Below are 18,591 nucleotides of genomic sequence, written 5' to 3'. Positions count from 1 at the left end.
TCTCTTCAATCTATGTTACAGGTTGCTGGAAAGACAAAATCTGATAATGAGTGTATCTTCCTGATATGTCCAAGCTTCAAGGACCTTATCAGATTTTCACTTCTACCTTCTACTCCACTATGGATGCTCTAGGTGCACGACATGTTATGCCCTCTTTTGAGACCTTTTGTGACCGGTTGACTCCTGAGCAATCAAAGCTCACTCAGATGGATTCTCTTATAGGTTCACAGTCATAAGCATTGCTTGCCAAACCACCTCAAAGCACACAGAAGTTGAAGCAGATATCAGATTCCTCATCTCAACACTCTACTGGCCCACCATCTTCTTCTAAGAAGGAGAAACAGAAGACTAAAAGACCTACATGTTCCTATTGTTAGAAGGGAACACATGATGAGTCACTTTGCTATCAGAAGAAGTTTGATGGTTATGAGAAACAGATAGCGGATTTGTAAGCTCTTCTTCAGAAGAGCAATCTTTCCTCTCCATCCTCTTCTGGCTCACAGGGCTCTGCTTATCAATCTTCTTCTATCAATCCTACAGCTAGATAGGATCTTGGAAAGGGTCATGCATTACGGGCTTCTTTCACATCCCCTTCACAGGTCCCTTGGATATTGGATTCAAGTGCTTCTCACCATATGGCATCTTCTCGAGAGATCTTCTCTTCTTTTAAGGCTTCTCCTATTCCCCATATTATCATTGGGAATAACATTGTTATGATAGTTTGTGAGAAAGGCACTGTATGCATTTAGGATGGCACATTCAATGATGTGTTGTATGTTCCATCTCTGTCTACAAACCTTCTATCGGTTTATCAGATTTCTCACAATGGGTCCGGGAAAACAGTTGAGTTCACTCCAAATTCAGTTTTCATTCGGGATAGTATGACAGGAGGTATTGTTGCTACAGGGACAGATGATCTTTCCACCCGTCTCTACTCCTTTTCACACTTTGGTCCACCTTTGCCAGAGCACGACTCTCCTCCTTTAAGAGAGTATCATGTGGTACAGTCAGGTTTCTTGAACCTCTATGTGGTTCCTAAGACTACTGTTGTGACTGCCTTGCCACCTCCTCTTGAGCTCTTTTCTATTCAGCGTATTTCTTCTTCAGCACTGCTTGATCCTCCAGCTCCATTCATCGAGCCACTAGGTGCAGTTGTTGAGGAATCTACAAAGGACATTCATCTCCTCTTTGATGACAATGTCAACACACCTATCATACCACTTACATTAGGGATTCCCTTTCAGGATCCTCGTGTCTACTCCTTTGAGCATCAACTCGGCCTTCTAGTGACACCTCAACTTTCGAGGTTCCCTTTATAGTGTCCACTGACTTTCACTCCTCTGCATTGGAGTCATAGTGGTTTGTTCATTGATCCAGGGGTTCTTTCATTCAGGGGGGCTTTAGAGCCTCAACTCTCTCTTATGGGGGGGGGGGGGGGGGGGGTGGGTGTTGAAGTCACGCTTTGTACTTATGGCTTTGAGAGAGCCTCTTGAAGTCATACATCTCTTTTTGGAGAGGGGTTTTTCCCATTGGATTTTCTCCTTTACTCTAGTTTATAGAGATTTCCTTGTACTGGGTACCTGATCAGGCCTTGTTGTCGGGACCCATTTGTTTTTTTTTCTGCTTTCATAGCTTTGCTAGGTAAGCTTACTCCTTGCTTTCAGCTTAAGGGGGGGTATTAGAGTATTTTTCATTTATGCTTATTAATTAAATCATATTGATTTAATTATATAAGTTTCTATTACTCTAGTTACTTAAGCTTCATTTAGGTACATTATTAATTAATAATGTGCAACCTACTTTTTTAGTTTAGGGTTTCTATCTCACCTTTATAAGGTTGAGCGTTGTACTTTTTTCATTATCTCTTATGCATTTTTCACATTTGAGAGCAACTTTTCTTCTGTCTCCATTATTCTTCTCTTGTGATAGGTTATTGGCTAACAGGTTCTTCTTGGGTTGTGTAGAATTGATATTAATCAATTCTTTCAATTTTTTCATAAGGGTCATACTTCATAGGACTAGTTCCTTTTGTAATTAGGTTTCTTAATTAGTAAAGAGCTAGAGTTTCTTTCAATGTAAGGGCACTCAAATCCATGTAATATAAATACTTTGAAAATAATGTAAATAAAGTCATTCTCATAAATTATGATCAGTAAATTGGGATATTATGAATTTTTTTGGGGGCAATTCACTACATCTATGTTATGTTACAATTAAGATTCAATAGAAAATGTGCAAGCACATAGAAGGCACATAAAATGTTTGATAGTACACCTCAAAGAGAGGAATTTAAGATAAAATTTAGAACAATTGGATGAAGTCCTTTCAACTTCCCAAATGTACAAGTCACCCTCTAAATTAAGGTAAAATTTAATGTTTTTATCCAAAATGAGATTGGAAATTTGCAAAATAACCAAGTAATTGGATCTAGAGTTGACAACAATAAGTACTCTAATTTTTAGACAAAAATGTCCAACAAGGGTTTGCACATCACCATGGTTGCAAAGATTAGACATGTGGTTAATAGATAGAACCAAATGATCAAAAAAAAAAAAATTTGATTGGCAATAATATATGTTATATTGATATAAAAAAAGATGTTTACAATAGTAGAGTGTCATTAAGGAAAGATCAAGCATGAAGCTACACCCTCGAACCATCTGGACACCTTCTAGAGATCTATATTGAATCGAAATATTACAATGGGATCACTTTCCATATAGACCAAAACATGATCAACATAATTGTTAACAAAAAACCCACCCACAACATAAATCACTTGAACCACTTAGCTACTTCTTCATAGGAGAAAGTGGGAATAACTCTGCCTTGAGATGATTAAGGACACCTTTATGTCTCAATAGATCATCATAATAAGCACACCTTTATGTCTCAATAGGTCATCATAATAACATATTTGAGAACTTGGAGGTTCACATTAGTTACAAAACTACAAGAATACATAACATATATATAGTATTGCAAATATTGATTGTTTGACCCCCTCTATAGATTTTTCTGTAATGATATTTGAATAGAAAAAAATATGTAAAGGCTAACAATCATTTAATGGTTAAGTGTAATGTCCCATCTTCCAATTGCAAGTCTTGTTTGATCCTTGATGAGTAGATATTTATGTGTCTAATCTTTTCCTTAATTCCATTATAGGAATCACAAGATTCAAATTAGAATTCCCTTGATATAATCGTCATTTGTTGATGTACTTTTAGTTGTAAATGATCTTTGTTCTTCAATTGAGTTTAATTACTTCAATTGATGTTTTTATTCTAACTTTTAAGTAGATTAGAGAGGGGCAATCACACAATAGTGGGTTACACTCTTGTTAACTTTGACATTGAAATGAATATTCTAAAAATAACTTGGCATTTGGACACCTATTGCTACAAAATTGTTAGAAATTTGAAGATTATGTAAACTATTGAGTTTTAAAATTTTGTTTGTAGATTGTAAATATAATTTCTTAAATTTTTTGGAATTGATTTGTATCCATTTTCTTATTTTCTTCAAAAACTAGTTTTTAACATAAAATAACATTTTTAAGGAGCGACATTCACTTGGTACTACAAAACTTTTTTTCTAAAAGGGATAAGAAAATTGTTCTTTTGAATTTAGATTTGTAACATTTATATCTAGTGTTTGAAATTGGTTTCATATGATTGTGTTGAATATTTTGTATTGATTTAAGTTTTGAAGTGGGGATAACTAAAATTTTGACATCGGTTCACTTGAACATCCATAACTTGTGATCTATGTATCAAAATTCAATTTATTTATCTTTGTCAGAAAGCGACATCAATATGTAGTGCCTAGAGGACATCAACAAAAATAAGATGTTCAAAAAGTGTAACCCACTATTGTGGGATCATCTAGGGTCATTTAGGATTCTCTCTCTATCCTTTTATTGTTATTGTTGTTCACTTCTTTACTATGCATGATGATCTAATTTAATGACCCTCGCTAGCATTTGTGCTTTTTGTGTTGTTTATCTTCATTAGAAATTGGATAGTATGCAAGTACATAAATCTTGATTGTTTTCAATTGAAAAGGTTCTAGTTTGCATGCTACAACTTCTAATTCTTATTAATTTTTTATTTGTTGGGAATGATATTCTTTGTTGATAATATAGTCATGGAATATCTCAAAATTATTGATTGGTTTGCATAAAAGTTCAAGTGGAATATGATGGTAGTATATGTACATGGATTATAATATTTATTCTCAATAAGCATTTATTGTATTTTTGTTTTGAAATAGTGTTTATACTTGCTTGAATAAATTCTTATGTCTAATTGGATGGACTATGGCTAAATAGATGCTATCAGTTTGTCTCATTTGATGGTTGACTTTTCATAAGAAAATGTTGATCGCATGTCACTAATGTTGACTGGGCTATGGAAGTTTGATTTAATGTGTATAAAAATGCTTAAACTAGATGTTATCAATTTGTCTCATTTGATGGTTGACTTTTCATAAGAAAATGTTGATCGCATGTCACTAATGTTGACTAGGCTATGGAAGTTTGATTTAATGTGTAGAAAAATGCTTTTAAGCATTGACTATAGGATATGTGTTTTTTGATGTTCCCTCCTTTAACACCTTAGCATCTCCCCCCTTTAATACTCGTGTGAGAAGGGAGGGAGAAAAAAGGTCATGACTATCCCTCTCTTACCAAACACAATTATCCTTTAATTGTTTGTTTGATATATTACACGCTTTGGTCATAAACAAAATGTAATAAAAGAAATCCAAATATCTCCTTGACCTTTAATCAAATCACAAGAGTTGACAACTATTGAGTTAGGCAACTAACATCATTGTCCAACTCAAAAAAGAATCATAGATAATAAAACATACCCAAAGAAAACCAATTCTTTGTCCTAGCTTTCTCAAAATAAAATTAAACCCAAATAAATACCCAATGCTTTCTACTTCCCCCTTTGGGCTTGTAATATCTCTCTTCTCTAGAACCATCTCCACCTCCTTCCATTCAATTATAGGGATTAAATCTGAAACAATCCTAGAGTTCGTTTCGAGTGTAGGGTTTCATAGTATTAGGTGTAGAATTCATATAAATGTTTGGAGATAGATAAGACAAGCTAACCAAGAGACATAGTTTGTGTGTTGACTTGCCATTGGTTTGTAGGTTAAGGATAAGATGTCATCCATGCCAAATACCTATAGAACGTAAACAACATTAATTTAGGCTAACAAGCTTCTAAATTCCTATAATCAAACATGACACTTTTAGAGAAGAAAAGACAAGAAAATACAAACTTCTTAATTACTAAGTCAAGAACCTAGAGCATTAAATTTTTATCTATAACACCAAAAACAAATGCTTTACCAAAAAAAATCAACTATTTTTAAAATGAGATACATTAATAAATCAACACTTATAAATAGAAATAACTATTTTCGTAAATCTTACTAAATGAATCATATGCACTTTAACATTAATTAAATAAATATAAAATAGTACTATAATTAACTTAAATAACAAACTATATTAATGTCCTCAACCACAAATCCAATAATTCTAATTTATAAATAGTGTTTTAGTAGGAGACTTTTAAAATTTCTTATAAATCCCAAAGCTTAGGTCAAAAGAAGTATAGAATGCATCATTTGTATCGAAGCACTTCCACTACATTATAATAGTATATGGATATTGATGTTTTTCCCTTGTTAGCCCAAGGAGATGACAATAAAGGATATGCACTGATAGTCAAGATCAGGAAAGATGGTCTTTGAAATCCTAATGTCCATCTCTCTATTGGTAACTCATCCATATTGAATACATTTAATTGACATATATATATGCTTGGACACAATACAAATATATATTATTTTTTCTTATTACATTCAATAGTTGTTAAATTAGTCTCCAAATAAGTTAGAAAGAAACAACATGCTCCTGTTGCATTAATTTTTCTTTTGGATGAATGTGTCATGCAATAGATGGAGACAAGTATGTAGTACAAATAGATACATAATGTAGCTGGCAGGCATATAAACTGCAAGAAGGATATTTTGTAGCCTTGAATTGTTGTTATAATATACATAAATCCTGGAAACTACAAATAATAGAATACACAATCTATGAATAGCTAAGCATGTGTAGTTAAAATTAGACGAGCATATTCTATGACAAAAAATAAGATGGTGTCTAATTGACAAGTACAAGATTTGTGTCTCGCAATAGTAATTAGTTTTTAAATTTCACTTGGAAATTAAATACTCTGATTCCTATAACAACTCTATACTGTCGTATTGAGAAGAAAACCGAATATTCTATTGTCTGCAGAAACTTGCGAAGATCTGTTCATGTTGGAATGTGAATTTCTCTTCAAATGAAATTGTTAAAAGCATATTAGAGGAATCTAGAAACTCTAGTTGGATTACTAAATAGGGTCAGGTCAAATTTATATGTAGGGTTATAAAGCTCTAGAAGTTATTTATATTTAGATAGTTCTACAAAAGTCTATTTGTTCTATGTCAGCTAATTTAGATATTTCCGGAAACAATCAAAGACTTCTATAAATAGAGGCACCTTGTAATGTTATTGATACTGGCAAAATGGTTAATGAAATATATTATTGAGTATTTTTCCATTTTAGTTTATTTTGTCCACCCACCTGGTGTATCGGAGTTGTCTTGGATTTCTACAGTTCAATGCACAATGTGTAGAATGTTTAACACAATATGAAGTTAAAACCAAGGGTTTGCAATGAATAAACTGAACTAAAAAGTATAACCCCATAATAGCCTTATGCAGATAATTATGGGTTTTCTCATTTAAATTGAACAATAGGAATGTTCTTGTGCAAATTTGAATTTGAATTACATGGTAAAAAATGAATTGTTATCTTTTTCTATTTTAACAAAGCAGCTACCACTTAGGGATTGAAAATAAGACCCAATAAAAGGAAGCTGCATATTGACAAAATTTTCTTAAAAATAAATAAATAAGCCACCAGCTCCGTAAAACTATTTGAAAAATTGAGTAACTATTACTAATTAAAAATGTGGAGCAGCCCCAAGATACTCTAACCTTATTTCCTTCTTTTTCAACATGTCTTCAAATTTTACAATTGCTTCAAAAATAAATAGAAAAACTGCCCGCTCCATAAAACTCTCTCAAAAATTGAATAATGATTACTAACCAAAAACAAGGCAAACAGCCCCATAAAACTCTTCACCCTAACTTATGAACCTAGAACAATGTCTCTGAAGAGCCTAAACAAAACTTCCGTTTGAAGAAACAGATTATATTTACTATTGAAATAGACTTCCAAAATATTTAAAATTCCCTATCTGCATGATACTACATACAAGATTTCTGTCAAGGGTATGTTCTCATCACTGGAATGAAAAATGCTTGTCTTCAGCAATAAAAAACATCAAATCCCTGCATGGCTCAGAGGAAAAGATACCTGCAATATGCCAGGGATCTCTACTAAAACAATTGTCCTCTATTAACTATGAAGGAAACATATAAATGCAGTATGAACAGAATTTAAGCTTATAGGCAGAAGACAAGTTAAGGAGCTTTCTAATGACTGGTTAATAAGGCACAACACTTGGTGAAGGTTTCGTAAATGAGGTTCCATGCAGAGTGAGCTTAACCATAAAGGAAACTCCATAGTTAAGTGTGCCCGAACTAGAGTAGTACTGGGATGGATGATATCCCGGAAAGTCCTAGTGCTTAACCTTTGTGAGCATCACCTAGATCCAGTAAGTGCCGAGTGTTCCATTCATTCACATGAGAGAAGCGTTTGTGTGAACCACTAATCATTAAACATGAGTCAATGAGTTTGACACAAAACTACATAGTCGAATCTTGATAGCAATATCACAAGAATTTGTGCTCTACAAAGCTCAATGATGTACACGTACATAGAGACCCTTGCATTTGGATATGGATAAACATACACATGAATATGGTTTTTTCATAGTTTATATTTTGAGTAATATGTTCGAGTTCAGATGGTTTATAACAAGTAGCATGAATCTACTCCATACTCAATGTAGGAGATACCTTACTGTAATACAAATAAGACATAAATAAGTGCTAGCAGGTTGTCCACAATCCATCATGATTTGCTTATTGCTTCTAGATCTTTGATTCTGTATGAACTTTTGTGTCAACATTTTGGGTCCCACTGTGAACCATCATCTGGACATATTTGATGATGATTCACAGAGTGTGACCCAAAACATTAACACTAAAGTTCATATACAATCAATTCCAAAAACAATAAACAAGACTGAAATACTCTACCTTAAAAGGATATGAACTTGTAACTTCGCTTTCAAGAATATAAGTTTTCTTGCATTAGCTTTCTAACACGAGACCAACTCAATTGTACCCTACATTACGAAGTTCTAATTAGATATGACTGTTTAAACCCACTCTCTATTATGCTACCAATCGGTTAAAAAAACAAGCCGTGTGATTTAGTTGTGATTGAGAAAAGACTTCTCCAAGCAGCCCTTGAGCTTGCCCCAAATAATGTCAAAGAAATTTTGCCAGGAATGTCTGGGTCACAAGGGATCCACGATGACATGTCCATTTTACCAAATTGAGTTTTTTAACAGAATTCTAAAATTCATGTTGCCATACTTAGCATTAAATTTTAAGAGACCTAGGGTAACTTTCTGACCATAAGCACTCTCGAACCTCAAATGTAGCTCAAAGCTGAAGGCATAAAATGAATCAGTTCATTGAGACTGGCATGGACATTATTACAATATAACTCAGTACAGATTCTTTTGAACAAGACTTCATCAGAAATCTTTTGTAGTAATAATATTATAATTTATAACAGAAATCCAAGTAACCCTTTAAGATATGTGGAATTGCAGGAAATCCGAAGAGAACAGCATTTGGGGTTAAGAAGCGTTTCATTATCATCTTATTTTTGGAATCGAAGGGGCAAATAATTTAACGTGTACAAGATGAGAGAAGCGGAGCAAGTGCTGAACTCTCATGTATCAAGAACAGTTTTTGAATGAAAAATGATGGTACAATGTGTCAAACTTGGCTACATAATTGTTTTTAATTAGCATGTCCAGGAAACAGATCTTTTGAGACGTGGCTTAAGAATCTTTTTATCTTCTTCTAAGGAAATCATTCCCAGATGAGAAGGATCTTCTAACAGCATTTTGGAGACAAGATAACCAGCTACAGACCAAGCCTGGTATTTTCTTGCTTGCTTCCCTATATACCCACCAGCTTTTCCATCATAATATTCTGGCCAACCATCCCTAGCCAGCCTTCGTTCTGTGAGTTCAATTGCTTTGCGAGCCATCTGTGGCCTTCCTGTCTTGATGCATGCTGCTGTCAATAACCACAGCAAAACTGCACAAAACCAAAAATTGCTTTAATAACCAGTACACAAGGGAAATAGAGAAGTAGAAATTATTGAATAGAACAGAGAAAAAAATCCTAGAAAAGCAAGGCTACTTAAATGATAAAGACTTGAAAAGGCCAAAAAGGTCCAGACCCGTGGGATTAAACTGCATATATAGCATCTGGGAGATCAATGAAACTAAAGTTCTTGATTCATAAATTCAGAAAACAACAGTACATAAAAATGGCTTATTGATTTGCAGAAGTCATAACCTGAAGTATAATAACTATCCAGTATCATATGAAACCGTCATAAAAACAGGAAAGAATAGCAAATATATGTTACCGAATTTGGGCTTATAAAGATAAAACTAGGAAAGATGCCCTACAGCACGACCAATGCTAGGTTAACATCAGTAATAAAACCAAATCAAATATAGAAAAATGAGATGGACGAGTTTTTCAGATCATATGTGGAAGGTCAATGTATAGTTACTGATAGCATAATAAACTACATTAACCTTCAAATAGATCTCTAGTTCCAAAAAGATTTCTGTTTAAACTACATTTCACTACTTCAATTAATTCAAAATAAGCATGCTTTTGGACTTCAATTTAATGAACTGGTACTCTTCATACTGAATAGTGATAAGCAGAGATAGCATCATTGCTCACAGACAGATTCTACCAAAGTTAAAACAGAACAATGATTGAAAACTTTAAAGTCTAAAAAGAAACATATTGCTTTCCACAAAGGAGTTCAGTCACCTGGCCAAGAACCGCCATTGTGGTAGCTCCATCTTGTATTTTTTGGATCACAACCAGTCACAATCCGCCACTCATGATTTTCTAGTGCAGGGTAAGCAATTTTGAGAGGCATGTCCCCAATCAAATCTTCCCATCTTTCTTCAAACAAATCCATAATTGCAGAGGCCTGCTCTGGTGTTGCCAATGAGCTCAAAATTGCAATGCAATTGCCTAGACAAAACCACCTAAAATCCAATCGGGCAGGGCTTACATTTCCTACAAAGTATCCTCCTTTCATTGGCATGAAATCAAAAACCCAATCAGGTATAGAATCTGGAATAACATTAAATTTGTTGACAGCTGTATGTGAATATTCTTCGGTCTTGTACCGATAAATATTGTTAAGTTGCTCATGATCTAGCCAGAAGTATGTCCTCATATGGTAGCTTAAGGCATGCAGCCGAGTATCTATCCGTTCAATAAATTCCTTGCCTCCACGTTCATGTTTGAGTAGAGTTCTTGCACAACGTAATGCAAGAAAGAAAAGAGCTTGGATCTCAATTGGATAACCATAAATACCCTGCATAAAGCAAAATGCCAAGGATTAGATAAGAATCCTTGACAAAGATCACCGTCCCAATAAGTCTTACATTACCAGCATTCTATTGTAGATTAGCTAAACGTATCTAATTGAAAAGATTAAAAAAATGAGGCAAGATTGCTGACCATTCTTCTATCAATCATACAGCAACCATCTGCACAAAGAAGTGTTGGAAAGGTGTCAAACCCTTCAGAAAGACATAAGGTCAAGATAAGTCTCATCCCACGTTGTACATCAGGCATATCTGCAAGGCTGTGATCTCCAGTACATTTGGTGTATGCTCGCAGCAGAATGATCCACCAAAATCCCGAATCAACGGGTGCAACCCTACCAATGGCACTTTCTCCAAAATCTGCAATCAACGTGTCTGAATTCCTCTCCGGATCATGAAGAACCTTAAAGCTAGCAGGCATAACACCTTCACCGAGAGTAAAACAATCAATCCGCTTCTCCCAGGCTTGGAGATGCAGAGTCTTCAATAAAAAATTCTTGACAATCTCAGGCTCCCCATTCATCAGAAATGCAAAAGCACTCGGAACAAAGTCCCTAACAAATACCTGGTTATAACAAAGAAATCACAGTTAAGAACATAGATTTGGAGCAACTGTCATCAAACAATGTCATCTTATCACAATGCAATTCCCAAGGAATAACAGAACGCACTTTTGGCAGCCTCATCAAAAAACAAAATAATATTATGACAACATAATTTACCGAGGCATCAAGAATGCAACTCTGAAAGCGATTGTCAGCCAATCAGTCTTGCCTTCTGGTAATGCAATTTCCAAACAGATAAAAAATATAACCTTGCGAGCCACCATAATCAAATGACGGTGCATTTTGCCACGGGTTAAACAATACAGACTTGGCAGCCATAACCATGGCAAAGCAATTCCCCAAGGAATGGAACAGCTCTGTTTTAGCAGTTACTAAAAGAAATCAATGCCATTTTATGACGGGGGAATTAACCAAAGGTTAAAAAGAGCAATCTTTGGCAGCTATTTCTATCAAACAAATTCATCATATTTATGGCAGCTATTATCATAAAAAATATCCTTTGAACATTGGGGTACAGATCTCAAACTGGACAAGACTCCCAAGGTAACAATGCAATCAACCATCCTGGAGACGAGACCGCAGGAAACAATGCAATTTCCCGAAAGATAATAGAGCACAACATTAGCAGCCGTTAATCTAGACAATTTTATCATGTGACAAACCAAATTTCTAAGAAATAGAAGAACCCAACTTTTTCAAGCCATGGTTAAACTTAAAACAATCTTCAATCTCAGACCGTTAAAATGGTTCTCCCCTTTGACCAACCAACCGGAGAGAACACCACAGGTGATAATGCAATTTCCATAAGAGAACACGACTCGGAAGCCAACATCACCTTACAACAATGCAACTCATAGCTGTTGATACAACAATCAACCTCACAGACAAGATCTTGCGCTAGTCTTATGACAAAAACATTTACACAAAGATATTAACAGACGGGCAATGGACAAGAGAGACCTCCTGGACGGCGAAACGGATCTTGTGCACAAAAACATGTGCGTTATGGTAAACAAGTTCCTCTTCAAAAAAGCAAAAAGATCTCTCCCACACCCACATGCCCAAGCGACACAAACTATGCAGAGTATTCATATCCAGTGAATTTTTCTATAAAACAAAAAATCAAATGGAAGTTTTAGCACACCTGGTTATAGTTTAAGGCATCTTCTGTAGAATCCAGAGCAGCTATGGTGCCCACGGGCTTCCCACGAAAATAAACAAGTGATTTCCTGAGATTCTCCCAGGCATCAGCCACCATTGGATGTGTAGCAAAAGGGGTATGACACGAGGAGCCAGGAGTCCCCATTCCAGATCGGAAACTCATGCTGGGAGAAACGGTGGCCGTCGCCATTGCCTCGAGCCGCTCAGAACTCTTTATGGGCTGCAATCCCACCTTATTATGGCTGCTGCTACTGGAATGAGCCGCGGAGGCCAAATCATTAAGGCTTTTCTCATCCATCGATCTGGTTTCCAGATTCAACGGCCTCGGCCTCATTTCCGCCATTGCCCCTCCTTCCCCACACGCCAGAGACAGGGAGTCCATCGCTAGCATATTGGAAGGCATTTGGCAATCAAAATTATACACTTTCCACGAGTCGATTAACAAGCGTGAAAACACCCAATATTTATACTTCGAACAAGCTTTTCCCCCAAATCCAAGCGAACCAACAAACAGAAACTAATAGAGGAGGAGTTTGCTCTTCAGTTCCCCGAAGTTGAGCAGATTTCAAGACAGGAAGGCCTCGAGAAAAATGTGATGAAATGTTGGTTGGCAGAGCAGAGTTTTATCAGAGATTGAAGGGAAACTCAACAGAAGGTGTGTTTCCGGTGGGGACCCGCACAGCGAAAACTGAAATGGATCACGTTGATGCACAGCAGGTCAACACCAAAAGGGGGGAACGGAGAATGAGATATGAAATGAAAGATTGAAATGGGGAAATGGAAAATGAAATATGATATGAAAGATTCAATCTGTATATATATATGGATAGTGGTATGGATAAGGGCATGTATGTATATAATGAAAAAAGACTGAGTGTGTTCTAGAAATATATGTCCACAGTAACAGAGCGTGGATTGCAGGGTCCGCCAAGTGAGGTGATACCGATGCCTTGTGATTCAAGATAATCATAGTTTAAAGAGTATGAAACACATGAATTCTGGAACCGTGGGACCAGCCTGGGTTTTACTTGTTCTTAGCTGTTAACGACTGCCCACTTCTCCTCTTTCGTGCTGGATGTGGATGTTTTGACTGGCTGGGTGTAAGCGTGAATTACACCTAACCCAGTTTGCCTTTAACAGATTTTTCTCATTTTTTCATTTTTCATTTTTCATTTTTCATTTAATTTTGTTTGGGGGTGTTGGTATACGGAACTGATTGTAGTAATCCAAAGGTCAAGGTTGGTGGTTAAGGCTCTCTTTGTGGTTGCAACAAACAAATGGGTGATCAATTGTTCTTTTATGAAGAAGGTGGCGGTGATGGCACAAGGTCTAAGGTCTTTTTAAAATCGATTGTTGTTTCTCATAAATGTTAATGTTTACGGTTCGTATGAGAGTTCAATATATTTCAAATAGGTAGATTCAAAAGATATTTAATGTGATGTGATGTAAGGGTTTTTATGACGTTCGTAAGACCATCGGTCTAAGGGACCAAAAGGTCAATTAAGCGTGGATTTGCATTAGGAAGTGAGTCGTCTTATGTAATCGTGTGTCCTCAAAAAGTTCCTTCATGTTGCTCACTTGCAAGTCATCCTTGTATTGGCTACAAATATCTTCATATGCAACACAATCTTTGACAAAGTGTCATTCCATTTCTACCACTCCCATATTGCAAACAACATAGATTCTTTCCTCCCTTCTTTAGGAACCTTCCATCTACCAATTTCATGTTGTAAATGATGAGAGTTGGTCCTTAGCTAAGCAATTAAAATTTTGGCCTTTCATTTAATTGTGGATCCTAATACTTGATATCCTCATCTTCATATACAACACAATCTTTGGTGTAATTTGTATTGCATAAGGACTTTGGCCTCTCTTATACACTTTGCCCTTCTTTGGGGTCAGCTTTATTGTTCATTGTGTTGTATGTGTTGTTTTATTGTCTTGAGGTTGTCATCCTTATGTTCTTCTTGGTTTGAATATTGTATATGTTAGTTTGTTAATTTCACTTATCTTTGTGATATGTTTATGTTGTTCAATTGTGTTATGCCTTTCTTGATAGTTTGTTGACTATTTATTTATTGTAATCTTTCTATACATTTTACCCCAAAAATAATATTGTTCTTCCACTAGATTCATTATTTGATATTATCCTATGCACAAGGGGTTCTCAATTTGATTGTGTGACTTTTTTTAATTTAATATTTCAAAGCAAATCATGCGATCTATCATCAAGGGAGATGTTCGTCCAAAAAAAAAATAGAAATTTGATCTTTGGTCTAATATAAAATTTTAAGTATTTTTCCTAATTTAGAAGTTGCCAATTGGTAGGTGAAGAGAATCTAAATTGTTAATGAGCCTTTAGTCTGATTTAATATTGTTAATTAGCCTTTAATCTAATTTAGAAGCTAACAATAGATAGTTAAAGAGAATCGAAATAAAATTGTCAAAGATAACAAGGTTCATACATCAATATGTTATTTCTAAATTTGATTGTGTGAGTGTTTTTAGCATCAATATGATCCATTTTGATGATACAATTTAATAAGATTTAAATCAAAACTTATTATGTGAAAACAAAGTTCACTTTGTTGGTTTGTGGTTTGTTAATGAAGTTGAGTGGTTTTGGATCAACTGCTGCTAATTGTAAGGTCCTCACACAATAAGGGATAAGGTTGGATCATGCTTGGACATCTTTGGTTGAATGGATATCCCTCAATCTTTGAGAACTAATGCTTTCTTGTGTATAGAATAGTGTCTTTTATCAAAGAATGATTTTGAATTTGATATAAAACCCTCAAAAATTAAAAATCTTGATTAGGTCTTTGATTTGTGTTAGAAGTTGGCAGTAGGTAGTTGAAGAGAAATAAAATAAATTTCTCAAGGATAGCAAGCTTCATACAATTATTAAGATATGAATTAAACTCTTAATGTAAAAACAAAGTTTATATTGTTGGTTTATGGTCAGTTAGTGTTGAATAGTTTTAGATTAGCCATTTCCAATTGTAAGGTCCTTAAAGGAGGTTGGATCATGCTTGGACAACTTTTGCTAAATAGATATCCCTCAAAAGTACATGCAAGGCGAATTCAAGAAAGCACATGGACATGGCAACTTGGGAGGAAAACAAAATACCACATCAAACATTTTAATCTCACATATGAACATACAAAAAAAGACTATATACAATTGAAACAAAAAGGAAATCAATTATGTTAATTTCTCAAATAAGAACTAGTTCACATGAAATTCAATGTGAAATTGGAAGATCGATGATACTTGAAGAAGAGTGCATGAACATGAGATGTTGTTGTACTCAAGAAGTAGTAGAGACATTATGAAATTACATCATGGAGTATTCAACCCAGAAGGATATTCAAATCAATTACATTAATCCACTATACACAAACACCTTTAAGTTGTTTGAAGAAGAAAATATAAGAAGGGCTATAGATTTCATGTTTGGGGCTTAGCTTGCGTATTTGTTTGTTGGCTATTTGTAGGTCCCATAGCTTGTTTGGTTTCATGGAAATTATATTAAAAAATCACTCAATTCTTGACAGTCTATGGTTTCATCTCATACAGAGTAGTTATTCCTCTTGTATAAAATTGTTTGAGTGCTTTGGAGTTTAATATGAAATCCTCTAAAAAAATTTAAAAAAAAACTTTAATAGGTCTTTGATCTAGTTTAGAAGCTATGTGAAGGTAGTTGAAGATAATTAAAATTGAATTCCTAAGAATAGAAAGATCCATACAATGTTATAAGATAAACAAGGTTCATATTGTTGATTCTTTGTCTATTAGTGTTTAGTTGAATGGTTTTGGATCAACTATCGTTAAGTGTAAGATCAACACACCATAAAAGACGGGTTGGAATCATATTTGGACTACTTTGATAGAATAGATACCCCTCAATCCTTGATAGCCTTACTTTCTCTTGAATAAATTAACTTAATGATGTTACATTTGACATGAAACCCTCAATATTTTTATTATAATATTTATAGTAAATACATATAAATAAATGACATCTATACATGACTTTTGAAGTAGATCCTCCAATATAATTTTAAAATTTGCACAACATATGTGAAGTCAAAATTTATAAAGAAATGTATTTTAGTCTTACTATTTTTGTAATTATGTAAAATTATCTCATAATGATCCATTGCATATTTGCTTTTGTTTAGTAAATATATTTAAATAAATATTAAAATAATTTAAATTAATGAATGAAATTTAGCATGAGTCTTCCAGTATTAATTTGAAGCTCTAATTTTATAAAGATAATATTTTATAAATTATGTATAATTATTTGCTTTTATTTAATAAATATATTTAAATAAATATTAAAATAATTTAAATTAATAAATGACATTTAGTATGAGTCTTCCAATATTAATTTGAAGCTCTAACTTTACAAAGATAATATTTTTAAAATTATATATAATTATCTCATGATAATCCATATGATTACATATTTGCTTTTGTTTGTCAAATGGTTGACTAGTTATAAAAAAATTATAAACATGTGATGAAATAGAAAATATATAATATATTAAAATAAAGATCATTCTAATTATTTTAATGGCTAATAGATTGGTCTATTTTGTTTCAAGATTCGATTTGTCATGTTTTGTTTTATCATCTATTTAATAGAGTTTGAAAATCTTAATAGAAATAAATTTATCATGAAAAGGGGTGCATTGAAAGATTAGTTTTGTTTAACCAATAATCATCAATATAGAAATTCATATTCAAATTTAATAAAATGATTATGTTTTTTTTCAAAAAGTAAAGTTAAAATATATTATTATGTTATTTTGATATTTTATTATCATAATTTTAAAAGATTATGTATAAATATGATAAAATTAAATAAATTTGTTTTTTTTTCATTTTTGATGACATTTATTCTTTATTTATATATAGTTTATTTATGTTTGTCACACGCTACACATTTGCTATGTCTTTTACATTTTATGCTAATGTTTATGAAACTTGTCTCATTTAAAAAATATATATTACACGTGCTCTCCCTTTACCTCCTACTATGTGTGTATTCTTATATTTTGATTTGATCATACATCTCATAAATTTACATGTTTTTAAACCCTTTAGGGCCACCTTTTGCTTCAGTATTTTCTCTCAACAACTTATCTTGACACTCATTGCTAGCCTATGTGTTTACATGGCCACATAATTTATCATCCCACGTACTTATAATTGATATGTATTATTATTATATCCCGTAGTGATGATAATTTTCTACATTCATATGATTTATGATACTATATATGTACTCATATGCTTTTATGATTTGATTATTTTATTACTTTGTAATGCACCATTTTCACTCTTCTTCAATTTCTCGCATGCTAGATATGAATGCAATTGGAGGGGGGTAAATAATGTCACTAGTGTTCCTATGAGTGAGATTTTGGGTACTAACTTGCACTATAAAAAAAATTAATCATACATAGATGGATCTTGATCACATTATATACTCCAAATTGAGTGGAGTTTTGTAGCAATCCTATGATGAGTATATAGCATTTCTATATTGAGTGGATTTGCATGGCCATATTGAACATATCACAAATTAAATTATCACAAGGAATAAAGTATTTTGTATCACTTTCCATACACGTAAAATTTATAACCCTTCTATCTTCATATATTGCTCATCTTTCCTAAATAGTTTAACAACTTCTAGTTTGTACCTATTTCACTCATGTAACAAAAAATATGCATGACATGTATTCTCTTTGTTTTCCAAGTTCCTATAAAGCACACAAGCCATGGATAAGAATATAAGAATAATCCAAGAATAGTGTATTACTTGACATGGTCCAAATATCATTTTCAAATGTCTTCTTTTTTTAAACATGGCTAGAAATGTATTATGCTTTGAAATGTATGATTAGATTAAACTGATGTGTACATTACTTTGGAGGTAAAATGAAATGCTAAAAATATCTTACCATGTTTATTCTCATAGGGTTTTGGATCCAATTTGCTGCAATTTCTTAATATAATTGCATGTTAGAAAGTGACGCCCCTTGTGCTAAGCATGACTCACAACTTGATAACTTACCCTTATTGTTAATTTGTGGTGATTGATGAGGGAAGTATTGTACATACTCCATAATTCGT

The 18,591-nt window shown here is 33.6% G+C and overlaps 1 protein-coding gene across 1 annotated transcript; it reads right to left on the bottom strand.

Moving 5' to 3' along the window:
- Positions 1-8,720: 8,720 nt before the first annotated feature.
- LOC149575602 (putative alkaline/neutral invertase F) lies at positions 8,721-13,037 on the bottom strand. The gene is made up of 4 exons (XM_089815366.1): positions 12,424-13,037; positions 10,847-11,278; positions 10,142-10,700; positions 8,721-9,382 (listed from the first exon to the last, which is right to left on the bottom strand). The coding sequence occupies exons 1-4, from the start codon at positions 12,841-12,843 to the stop codon at positions 9,084-9,086; spliced, it is 1,710 nt and encodes a 569-aa protein (XP_089671492.1). The 5' UTR covers positions 12,844-13,037; the 3' UTR covers positions 8,721-9,083.
- Positions 13,038-18,591: the final 5,554 nt, after the last annotated feature.

This window comes from Cupressus sempervirens, chromosome 2 (genome assembly GCF_028749045.1).
Source record: "Cupressus sempervirens isolate cs-2001-9-10 chromosome 2, ASM2874904v1, whole genome shotgun sequence".
NCBI classification, from domain to species: Eukaryota; Viridiplantae; Streptophyta; class Pinopsida; order Cupressales; family Cupressaceae; genus Cupressus; species Cupressus sempervirens.
Note: the sequence above shows the minus strand (reverse complement) of the source record. Positions and strands in the feature narration are given on the sequence as shown.